This window comes from Lactuca virosa, chromosome 1 (genome assembly GCF_052849685.1).
Source record: "Lactuca virosa cultivar CGN04683 chromosome 1, Lactuca_virosa_CGN04683_v6, whole genome shotgun sequence".
Classification (NCBI taxonomy): Eukaryota; Viridiplantae; Streptophyta; class Magnoliopsida; order Asterales; family Asteraceae; genus Lactuca; species Lactuca virosa.
The window spans coordinates 149,325,982-149,339,014 of NC_136426.1; the positions used below are offsets into that span (position 1 = coordinate 149,325,982).

Below are 13,033 nucleotides of genomic sequence, written 5' to 3' on the forward strand. Positions count from 1 at the left end.
AGTTAAGCCCTCTATGGCAACTTTCAACTGCTCCATTCGTTCAGCATCAGCAGCCTCCAGCATGACAATCTTTTCTTCCAACTGCTTCTTTTCAGACTCCAACACCTCTAGTCTACTCGCAAGTTCAGAGTTGGACTCTTCCAACGAAAAATTCATTAGGTGAGCTTCTTCTCTTAGAGCTTCTGAGTGCTCCAATTGACTTTCCAAACTCCAACTCATAATGCTCGGCTTCAATTTTCCTCGTATTATTGAGATACCAAGAGCGTTGTTGCTCAGACGTCCCCTCAGTTACATCAATAGCTTTTACCTTTATCAATACACAGTTCCTTCTCAACATAAGAAGGAAATTCCAATATCTGCTCCAGATCCATAAACTGGCACCTCTGACGGCTTCTAGATCTCAAATTCCGGTCATCTCACATCATTAGCAGTCTTCTTTCTACTCTTCTGAGTTCGTTCCTGAAGAGCTGGGCTCCGATGACTTCATGTAATCCACCTCCGCATCATCTTGTTCGTCAGAAGAACCAGGCAGGAGAATGTCATCTAAATCCCTCATCTTTTCCAAGGGGAAAGAAAACAGTTGCTCTCCGTCAGGACCTACAAAGGAAATAGAGATTAGAAATAGTAGGACTACCTTCGAGTAATAATGACTTTCAGTATGACTAGTTGACTACTTTGTACAAGAATTTCCACCATTAGTAGGATATACCTTCGAGTAAACAATCCAGATATTGAAGAACACTAAGATTGAACGGAGGTAAGTTATCCTTGCACCCATGACTATTTTCTTCCTTGCCAATAGAACCTTCATCGTCAGATTTGAATGAGATACCACTGCTGTTGCCCCCAATGATGGTATTCTTCCCTTCTTTCACAAAGCCATTGTCTTGTTCCTGCTCCAGTGTTAAAGAAATAATGGTATATTTAATCTTTTTGACTTAGGAAATGATAATACGTATATTATATCTATTAAAAAGTTAAACCTACTTGCAAAAACTGATTAATCTTTATCAAGAAACCCCGTCGAAGATAAGGTACAAAATATGAGAAAGTGTTCAGTTCTAAAACCCCCGGTCAAAAAAAATACAGATAGGTACAGAGAATCTTCCCCCAATCGACAAGATTTTGGGACAAATTTCTTTTAAGCCCATCTATGATGGCCTCCAATTATACATCATAAACAAGTACACAACAACAAAGCGGATAAACAGCCACTTTACCCAGGGGTCAAATCCATGGTAATGGGTTTTACCCATGGATTTCCTTTGATTCAAATCATGGGTAAAATTATAGTTAGCTGGTTTTTTTGTTTTTGTTTTTTTTTTTTCTTTTTGTCAATTTCCAAACATATATTACAAGGTTATAACTCCTTTTATTTTGTTACATCACTAATCAATATTTAAGAAGTTTGTTTGATAACATATTGAATTGGTTGTGCATGTGTGCCTTTTTATTCAAGTTGTAAAAACGTTTGGGTATATACAGAAATATACCTCAAGTGTGTGACCATCTATGTCGGACTTCTTTTGGGGGAAAGCTCTAAACCACATTTGCTTTTCTGATAAAAGAGATAAAAAGTAATATGTTAATTATAATGCGCATACATCCACTAGTAGCTAGGCCTCACAATGATGACTTCGAACCTGATCTAAATCCGATCCAATATATTTATGTGATCCAACATATTAAAAAACTTGTCAACAAATAATCCTATTTAGGCAGATCAAAACGTAGTGTCTATTCATTATCCACCAGGGTCGATCCATTTAAAAAGTAAAGTAGAACTCTAAGTTTCTATATTCGATAAAAATGAACTTATATTTTAAAAATTGATAAAACCAATAATAAAAGTCTTTGTTTGGATCAATGATCCATTTATTTAAAATAATTAGGTTTTTCAATAACTCATGGATGTTGTTGGATGTATAGTATTGTGGGTTGCCTCATTTCCAATTTTCCACTATGTTCTTGGTGCATAAAAAATAGATAAAAAGTAATACGTACCCAAGGCACAAGAAAAAGTAATTTTAATAGTAATGACATCTACCTTTATAGACTGCACCGTTTCCAACAAATTCATATAAAGAATTGTCAATTGCAATGTCGTCCCGCTCATATCCTCCAAAGTCTAAGATATATTCTCCTGTTGTTAACTGAAATCCGGAGAGATCTCCACCAATGATATGATTCCATGACTTGTAATCACCCAAAACATCTTCTTCTTCATCCGTTTTTTTATCATCATACACAAAACTCACCCCACACTCCTTTGTAGATCCAATGTCCATTTTTCCGGTTATAGTAACATGATCACCCGCTTCCATCTCATTTATCCCAAACATCCAATGGCTTAGCAATATAAGACACTCTCCATCTACTTGGAATTTATTAAGAGAAGTCGTGTATATCCAGGTGAGGTTCTTTGTTGTATTATTAATTTTAATCGTTGGCGAAGTACAAACCACTGACACATCTGGAGAAAACAGATCCCGAAGCATCTCTACAAAGCACAAATTCAATCCCCTGAGATTGAAAGGAGATGATGGGATGGTAAATGATATTGATGGTCCCTTGCTTCGTTTTGTAATCCAATTCGGTTGCTCTTTCCCCATATAATGCGTGGTGAATATTCCGAATTCATAACACATCTGTCATATATATATATATATATATATATATATATATATATACACACACACACACACACTAGGTTATAAAATGAGCCAAAATCATATAACTATATTCACACAAATGCAGATATATAGTTAATTAGAGCAAACCTTATTTTTAGATTCTTCTGGTTTTTTATCTGCAAAAAAAGTTTCCATGCACTTCTCGTAAGGAAAGTCTGGATTAGTCCAGCCCAAACTATCTAATAACTTTTCCTCAACAGCTGTCATTCGTTCGATTTTGACTATGCCTTCGATATCACATGGAATTACTATTTGTTGTCCAAGCATTCCCAACCTGAGTGGGGACATTTCTGGATCAAATACAACTTTTTGTAGCCAGCCATCAGTAGAAAGGAGGTTCAAATATCTTAGTGTAGGTGGAGGATACTCGACTGACGTCAGAATGCTACAGCCAGCCATACGAAGTAGCTCAAGCCTAGGAAGGCTTCTCACACAATTGGGCATGGAACTGATAGGATTGTCATCTAAACATAACTCTTTTAACACGGATAGGCAACTAAAGTCCATGGGAAAGGATTTTGTGGTCAAATTATTATTTCCAAGCCACAATTTTACTAAAGATAATGGTAAATTCGTAAAGAACTTGGAATCTGTTGGTATGGAGTTCATAATTGCGGAGAAAAATGTTTCTGCGTTTATACCAATTTTGTTTACCAATGAATCCATGTCCATAACCTCCATTTGAGGACCGATTCTACAGCCCTCTAGCAATAATGTTTTAACCTTCTTTAACATGCATATGGTTCTTGGAAGTTTTCCAAGCTTGATGCAGTAGCTCAAATTAATATGGACAAGTTCAACACATTGCTGAATTGATTCAGAAATCTCCAACAAACCAACGCAATTTGTAACTATTAACCACTCAAGTGCAGGGAGCCCGTCAAAACAGTCCAGACTACAAAGCTTTTCACAGAAACTTAAATTAAGAAATTTTAATGATCTTAGCAACCTTATCTCTTTTGAATGTGATCCAATCAACTGCTGACATGAAGATAAGTTAGAATAGTATTGAATTTGATCAACTCAACATGGAATAATAATAAAGACAGATGTGTTACCTTTTGCCTCTTCCGAGGTCGTTGTGGATTACTACAACAAATGTCAAATGACTCAAACTTGCTATATGACAAGTCCAGAGCCACTAGATTATCCATCGGTAAGTCTGAAGGTATCGACTTCAAAGGAAACCCATGTATACACAACCATCTTATTTTTTCAGGAAATTTCTTGTAAGTCCCTTTCATTTGCACATCATTAAGTTGTAGCAGTATTAGATTAACCATGTTACTCAAGGCATCCGTTTTCAACTCAATTGATCCACATGACTTCTCTTTCTTGAGCAATCTCATGTCTAGGCCTAGGCCTAAAACATTTTCGGTACCCTAAGAATAAAAGGAATGCAACAGAATTAAAAAATGTCATCACCATGTATATATAGACGATACAAAAATACTCTGAACAAGTATACATGGCCTCTTACCTTTTGTTGTTTCAACACTTCGAATGACTCTTCATGACACCATAATCGACTTCGCATCCATGGCTTGTTTGGTGATTCTTCACGTACTAGGTATCTTCCCATCTCTTGAAGCAACTGATGCATCATCAATATGTTATTCTCTTCAATGCTAAGAAGGCATCTGTCAAAGAGATTTGTGAACCCAAAACTTGTATTTATATTACATGCTTTTAAAATTGCTTCAGTAAAATATTTATCCACTCCAACAAAAAAACAAGCAATATGCTTAAACAAGTCCTTATCATTTTCGGACGGCAAAGAGTCGAAGCTTATTCTTAGTATATTATTTACAGGGGAACCATTTTCCTTCTTTAGTGTTTCCAAGTGGCCCTCCCAGTAAGCTACATCTCTTTTATGCAGTGACCTGCCCAAAACTTCAAGAGCCAATGGATGTCCATCACAATACATCACAAGTTTTTCTAACACCTCTTCATAACCTGTCATGGGATCATTGGACATGAATGCATGAAAACAGAGAAGTCGTCGTGATTCAGTCGTATTTAAGCCTTGAAGAAAGTGCTTTGTATTCTTGGGTTTAGCAGACCTTTTGAATAGTTCACAACTCTTTGTCAACCATTTGTTCTTTGTTGTTATGATGATTTTACTCCCTGCTTGAAAACCTTTGCTTCCAAGTAATGCATTCAACTGGTCGAGGTTATCAATATCATCAAGAACAAGAAACACCTTTTTACTGGCTAATGCATTTTCTATCATTGGGATGTATAGAGAAACCTCGTGAACTTGAATTGAATTTGGTTTAAAAATGTCATCAAAAAGTTGTTTTTGTAAATCAAGCAAACCATTAAAACTATTGCATCTCCTACTAATATCTCCAATGAAGCTGCTTGTGTCGAATTCATGAGAGTGTAACCGATAGACGTATTTGGCTAAAGACGTCTTCCCGATCCCAGCAATACCCCAAATAGTGTAAATGTCTGCTGTATGTGAGGATTCATCATTCAACCATGAAGTCAGAGAATTAATGGAATCGTCAATCCCAAAAAGTTGTGGCACAGGAATCCTTGAGGAAATACATAATCTACTGTAAATATCCTTGACAATTTCTTTAATAAACTCCGCCTCTGGCCTGAAACATGAGTTTAATAAGAACCGCAAAGAACAATCCAAATAAACTGAAATACCATATTTAGAGATTTAATCTATCTAAAGAACTAAATCAAATTTATATCATATTATAAAGCTATCATGTTTAGTTAAGTTTTTCACATCAAACTTATATCATATTTGCAGTTCTTACCATATGCATCTGCTATATAAGGTCATAATTTTAATGTATAATAAGACCAGAGCCATCATTGTAATATAAGATACGTATCTTTAGTTTTTTTTAACAGCTAGATACGTATCTTTAGTGGGCAACCAAATTTCATTATGTTTCTAGAGTTTCATCAAACTAAAATCTTGATGTGGCTAAGCATTTCTCTAAACAACATGTCAGGTTATACTATACTGCTAGAAGTAGAAATGTTTTTTCATAGTAATTAAAATACTTGTGATACAATAATCGATGTTATGGTATTGCAACAGTATGAAATTATAATAGACTAAACTGAAAAAATTGTCCATGTGGATTATCGATTTCTTTAGTTTTGGTACTCAAATACAGTTATTTCCATAAACGGTCCTTTTTCTCAATTTGATTATGTTCAAGGTCCCTCCGATTAACACCGTAAAATGAAATCTGTTAGAGTTGTAACAATTGACCATTTTTCCCTCATTGACCGTTGTGGTTTGTAATTTTCTTTGTTAGTATTTTTTTGGGACCAATTACCCACCCCTCATCTACATCACCTTGTCTTCTGCACCGCCTCACACCTTATTATTTGCTTATTGACTTATTCTTGATTGTGAGTTGATGTTTTATATGATTGAGATAATCTAGTGTGGAATCGTGTATTATTGTTATGATGGGGCGATCAATGGAAGTAGTCTCCCTACCTGCTAGTAGAAGTTACCTACATCTAACCTCATCTTAACCCATTAAGTGGATATTGTTATTGTTATTGGTGTACTAATTAGACGTTAGGCTATTAACTTACAAACAGGAATTGGATAAGAGAAATTCACATGGGAGAGCCTTTTTTTTTATTTTTTTTATTTTATCAAATCTTGCCTAAAATTGCCAACCACTTCTTCTTTCTCTAAATGAAATTGTTAATTCATCGATGTTTCCTTTTTTTTAAAATTGTATCTCTCAACGTATCGGTATCTACAAGCTTTAGTTATTAAGGTTTCACAAAAAAAAAAAAAAAAAAAAAAAAAAAACTTTGACACCAAAAATATAAAGGGTGCAGCATTTTCTGCACCCTTTCTCTCCAACCCAACACCATGTTGTTGTAAACAAATATAATAACACCAAAATTTGGTGTTATACTACTCCGTTACACCCAAATAGTGTCAAACTTTCAAGTGGCAATTTATATCCCTCGGGTTATAGGTTTATACATTTATAGTTTATTTAATTAACTAGTTATACTTTAGATGTAATAATTATAAGTTGTAATATCCTTTATAAATTATACTGAAATTAGTTAATCATAAATATAAAATTTGATTTTTATGTTTCAAAACTGTTTGAAAATTTTAATATTTTTTGTAAAATCAAATACTTAGTGATGAAATATTTTGTGGTAATCATTGTGTTTTGAATTTATTTAACAATTTAAAAACTCTGTGATAATATATGTTTTCTAAACCTATTGAAACAAAAAGGTTGTCATACAAATTGACGAAAAGCTAATAATTAAACTGAAGGGGTGTTTATTTTTTTTGGACAATTTGTGTAAGTTAAAAGGGTAATTATACTAGGAATATATTTTTTTGTGTAAAAAATGGTGTAATAGGTCGGAGATGAATTACTGTTTGCACCATTCTAGCGCTGAAAATGGCATGGGTTGTAGACTATCTCTAGAAATCTGGCGAGTAAACCAAGAGGTGGGAACAAAAAGAGTAGCAGCAGCCCACTGGCCACTTGCGTTCACATTAATTAGCAATTTATTCAATTTTGATTCTAACCGAACGCATGTTAGATATTATGAAAATGGTGAATCATTGACGCATCTTTATCCAATTTTAAAGTCCAATGCATTAATTTATCATATCATATATAAATAAAAATTAGATGAAAGATATTGGTCCAATTTAGCTATATTAGATAATATGTGTATTTTTCTGAAGTTTAAGAAACGTGCATTCAGAAAATACGGCATTCAAATTTTATGGTTAATCAAACAAAGTTGAAGCAGTTAAGAAAGTGTTTACCTTCCCTTTACGTCCACCCCTTTTAAATCAGCAACTGCTTCAAGCGCTTTAATCCATCTATCCATCTTTTCAGCCAACTGACGTCTTTTCTCTGCATCTGGCTCAGCCCCAATGTTCTGTTGGTGTACAGCCATTGCATCTCCATAGGTATCTTGTTGCTTCCTGACATGGGTGGGCTCAACATAGTAAAAGACTGGGATAACAATTTGGTTGGATGTCATACGTTGCTCAAGGATCAGAACCAATTCATTGAGACACCATGATGAACTAGCATAAGTCTTGGACAGCACGACGATTGAAACCCTAGATGATTTAATCGCACTCTCCAATTCTGGCTTTAGGTCTCCTCCCGTTTCCATCTCTTCATCATCAAAAAAGGTAGAGATATTGACATTCTGGAGGGCTTTATGGAGTTCATGGGTGAAACCATAACGAGTATCAGCACCCCGAAAACTTAAAAATACATCATATTTATGATCATTGGTAGATGAAGAAGATGATCCTTTGCTAACCATTATGAGTGATGGGAAGGTATGACTAATTTGAGACTAGATTTACAATAAAAATGAAAGTAAGTAGTCTTTTTTTTTATAGAGGAACTCCAAGAAACAACGGCTATTGATAAATAAACATGCATTATCTTCGAATTTTCTTAGAGATTTATAAGAAACTGAAAAAACAGTTTCCTAAAAAAAATGGGGTCCAAATTCTTGACTTTGACAATTTCAACATACCTATAGACATGAGCATCTATGAAGTTTAGGATATGTTTGGCCAAACTAGTTGGCAACGGGTACGTCGACGTTGTAGCTTTTATTTGTGTAGAAGTGTTTGGAAAAAGTAGTTGTAAGTTTTTAAAGATGTAAAATTACATAAAAACTATAAGCTAGTTCATGAGGCATTTTGGATTCGAACTTTTTTTTTCTACAGTAAAAGCGTCAAACTTGTATTCCCAAACGAAGTTTTGTATTTAAATTCGAACTTTTTCTTAAGAGCTAAAAGCTAAAAGCTCTCGCATCGAAAATATTACATATTCCTTGGATATGAAAATATAATAAGTTACTGTATTATTGTTTTGAATCTTCCTTAATGTCCATTAATCGATCTCAACCAAGTATTTTAATAAAGGCTAAATTACAATAATCGTCCACACTTTTCATTAACATGGGGTAATAGTTTTATTTTTTGCATATTTCATCCCTAAAACAATGTTCGATCACGTCTTTAGTCTCTAGGTTGTTTAACTTAATGGACAGTCCAGCTTTTGATCCATTTAGTAAGTAACCATTTTGCCTTTGTCTAACAACATAAAAAGAACTCTCTAGAAATCTTCTACTTAACCAAAATGATATGAAAAGTGAAACCGCTTCTACCAAGCTATGAGATTTCTCGATTCCCATGAATAAAACAAGTTAACACTACCATATCTTCAAATATAATCCCAAAAGACGAAAGTGCATAACAGTAATGTTTAGTGTATTTCCATATCTACCACCTTCCAAACCCTAGATCAAAATAACAATATCAAACCCAAACCCTAAAGCATAATAAAATAACCAAATGATAAAGACCACCAAGAAAAACAAATCCTTAATCGAAAATCATTATTAGAATCAAAAATCAAAGTTCCGATACTGACCTCTGTGATAAAGAATGTTTGTCTCGTTGTTTTGGAATTACAGCAGTCGGATAATGAGAAAAACAGATGAGGGCGATGGTGGAAAAGCTAATGCACACTCAGTGGAAAAGGCGATGGAGAAGGAGGAGTGCGATGGGGTTAGTGGTGGACGGTGTCCGGTGGTCAATGTGTGGGCAACAGAGGATGACGAAGAATCGCAAAAGTGGGAGGACTAAAAGCATGAGCTAATGCTAATTTAGGATGAAAATGGCAAAATTTTAAAACTTCAGGATAAAAGGCAAAAATATTAAATTATTAAAAGTGTGAATTTCTTTTTTTTGTTCTTCAGAGATTATAAAACCCACTGTCCCACAAAAAGAATATCACATTCTAACGATTAAATGCTTGGAATTTACGAGGAAGAGTACTTGGACCTCGTCTTCAATACGACTTTTCAGTTTTCACAAATTATATCGCCCACAAACAATGTAAAATTCTAACGCGTTTAGATTTTTTTTTTCTCAATTAATGTATAGAACTTTACGAAAGGGCAGCGATATCAGGTGGTGCCCTCCCTCCTTGAGATATTAAAAGTGTGAATTTCTTTTTTTTTTTTGTTCTTCAGAGATTATAAAACCCACTGTCCCACAAAAAGAATATCACATTCTAACGATTAAATGCTTGGAATTTACGAGGAAGAGTAGTTGGACCTCGTCTTCAATACGACTTTTCAGTTTTCACAAATTATATCGCCCACAAACAATGTAAAATTCTAACGCGTTTAGATTTTTTTCTCAATTGATGTATAGAACTTTACGAAAGGGCAGCGATATCAGGTGGTGCCCTCCCTCCTTGAGATTAAGGGTTCAAGTCTCATGGTGGACATATGTGAAATTAGATGTGTTAGTGAGGAGTAGATTATAATATTTGCATTTGTAGGTTAAAAAAAAGATGTATAGAACTTTGGGAAAATGTTGAAATGATCAAAATACTATTTATTTTTCCATTTTTAATCATTGACCATATTTTTTTTTATCTTTGGTTAATATACTTTTCAAAATAATTTCAATTTTAGTTTTTTTAATCAGGTATCATAGATAATACAGTTAAACTTCAGCCAAAATGTTATAGATGACCAACGAGTTATTCCATTTTATCTGTGTTTAGTTACTCACTTATTATTTCCAAATTTAAGTAACGGATCTGGAATTATCAAAATCATCTCATTTTAAAGTTGGAAAAGTCAGATATGGACAATTAATTTGGGACGGAAGTAGTATTAGAATAAAAAAATCAAAGCTCCGGTATTGTCGACATATGTCGATAAAGATTGATTGCCTCATTGTTTTGGGAGAACAACAGTCCGATAATGAGAAAAATATAGATGAGGGTGATGGTGGAAAACCTATGCTCTCAGTGGTTAATGCAATGGAACAGGAGGAGAGCGATGCGGTTAGCGGTGGACCGTTGTCTTGTGGTCAATGTGTGGGCAACAGAGAACGGTGGTATGAGTTGCAAAAGTGGGAGGCTTGATATCGTGAAAAAAATGTTAATTTAAGATGAAAATGTCAAAAAGTTAAAATATTAGGATAGAAGGCAAAAAATTAAAATTATAAAAAGTATGATTTTTCATATTTTTTTAACAAATAACAATATCACATTCCAACGATTAAATGCTTGAAATTTACGAGGGAGAGTAGTTCGACCTCGTCGTCAATATGACTTTTAGTTTTAACAAATTATAACACCATACTAACAATGTCCCATTCTAACGCGTGTAGAGTTCTTTCTCAATTAATGCTTAGAATTTTGAGGAAATGTTTGAAATAATCAAATAAACTATTTCATTTTTTTTAGTATTAAATTTATTTTTGTCAATTTAGATGATGAACATTTCAAAATCATCTCATTTTGGTTTTTTTAACCGGATATCGTAGGTAATGTCAGTTAAAATTTAGAGAAAATGTTATAAATAACCAATGAACAATTCTGTTTATCCATTTTTAGTTACTCTATTTATTTTTTCACTTGTAGGTAATAAACTTTTCAAAATCGTCTTGTTTTAGTCCATTAACAAACTATAGCCCTTAGCCAGCTTACGTGACATTTTTTAAGGATATGTATGAAAACGTACATAAAGTGTTAGAACATAATGTTTCTGGAAGGTGAAGACAACATATTCAATTCGATTTCCCACCAAGATCGATTGAATTTGTTCTTCTAAGAAACTAAAATGTCCAGTCATGTTTATAAAAGCCATGTCATCTTAATTTTAATAAAGTATTAATCGAAATTATTAAAAATGTAACGCTAGATAACAACCATTTAATGACACTAATAATGATATGCACTGATTTATGATACATTTTTTTTGCATGTCCTAAAAATAATGTCCGTTTTCCAAAATTTGAAGGATAGAGGACAAGCAGTTGTGCGTGCGCTAAAATTAGTATGCAACAAAAAAAATTACAAACACGGAGGGCACCTATATTAAACGGGAGTCGTGTAGAGATATAGATTTATAAATTTTTAATAGTCACAACCCCGCTATGGGGGAAACCAAATCCCCCAAAAATTTGAAATACCCCGTCTTCTTCTACCTCTACGCCCTCTCCTCTAGGTCTCACGATTGGTTCGAGTTTTGAGCTCTCACCATGTGAACTAATGCATACCTAAGATTCTATCTCTTCATCTCCATCGTCTTCAGCTTTGATCTCTTCTTATGAAAGCAACAACGAATCTACCTCGAAGCGGAACAAAAGCAGCCGAAGGTGTCGACACCGGTGGAGCAACGAAAGAAGGAGTTCAAGAAGAGAGAAAAAAAGAGGAGAGAGAAGCAAAAGATAGAGGAAAGAGATAAAAGTGATAAAGACAGAAGGAAATGGAGCTCTTACGCCCTTATTGCACGAACTGATATTAATGTTACAATCCATTTTCATCAACAAAAGTTCCCTTTCTTTTGTTAAAAAAAAAAGAAACAAACAAACTAAAAAACTTGTGCACTTCTCCCTTGTTCATCTCCCGTGTCTCTGATCTCTCTTCTCTTTAGCTCTCTTCTTATTCACAACCATTGTCCACAATTTCTATCTCATACATATCTCCGTAAGAGAAACTTTTGAAGATTAAACCCAATGTATGTCACTTAAGGATTTTTGGATGTGTGTGCTTTGTTTTTATACCCAACCATTTTGGTCATAAAATGGAGAAGAAAGTTGTTCGTTACATCTTTATTGGGTATGATCAAGAAAAAAAGAGTGGCGTTGTTATGAACCCAGCAGTGGAAGTGTTGTGTCGAGAAACGTGGTATTTGATGAGACATCTTCATGGTGGTCATCTAATATGAAACTCTTTCCTTATTCTGATGTATTTAAAGAAGGGCTGGAATCTTCAAGAATTCACTTGAACATTGATGAAGGTGACAATGTCATTGAAGAAGAGGTAACCAAAGTTCAAGAGTCTCAACCCTGGCAGACGGGAATATTTCACTCACAAAAACCTAATGACAATGATGATGATGATCCGATAAACCTCAGGAGGTCGACTAGGGTCAGAAGACCCAATTCTAGGTATGCAAACACAGGTATTGTTGAATCCAACATTTGTGAACCTGAGTCTTTTAAGCGGCAAGTACAAAACAAGAATGGGTTCAAGCAATAGAAGAGGAAATGCCAGCTTTAAATCACAATCAGACATGGGAGTTATTCCAAAACCTAATGGGGTGAAGCCCATTTCATGCAAATAGGTATATAGAAGGTGAAAATAAAAGCTAATGGGTCGATTGAAAGGTCCAAAGCCCGTTTAGTATCTTGTGGTTTTTCACAAAAACTTGGGCTCGATTATGAGGACACGTTCAGTCCAGTGGTTGAATTGACCACAATTCGAGTTCTCTTCGCCCTAGCTACAAGTAAGGGTGCAAGTAAG

General features: G+C 34.4%; 1 protein-coding gene across 1 annotated transcript; it reads right to left on the minus strand.

Annotated features, from left to right (window-relative positions):
- Nucleotides 1-439: 439 nt before the first annotated feature.
- LOC145121971 (TMV resistance protein N-like) lies at nt 440-8,009 on the minus strand. The gene is made up of 8 exons (XM_079057651.1): nt 7,495-8,009; nt 4,174-5,299; nt 3,752-4,075; nt 2,781-3,671; nt 2,048-2,648; nt 1,494-1,558; nt 710-893; nt 440-597 (listed from the first exon to the last, which is right to left on the minus strand). The coding sequence occupies exons 1-8, from the start codon at nt 8,007-8,009 to the stop codon at nt 440-442; spliced, it is 3,864 nt and encodes a 1,287-aa protein (XP_078913777.1).
- Nucleotides 8,010-13,033: the final 5,024 nt, after the last annotated feature.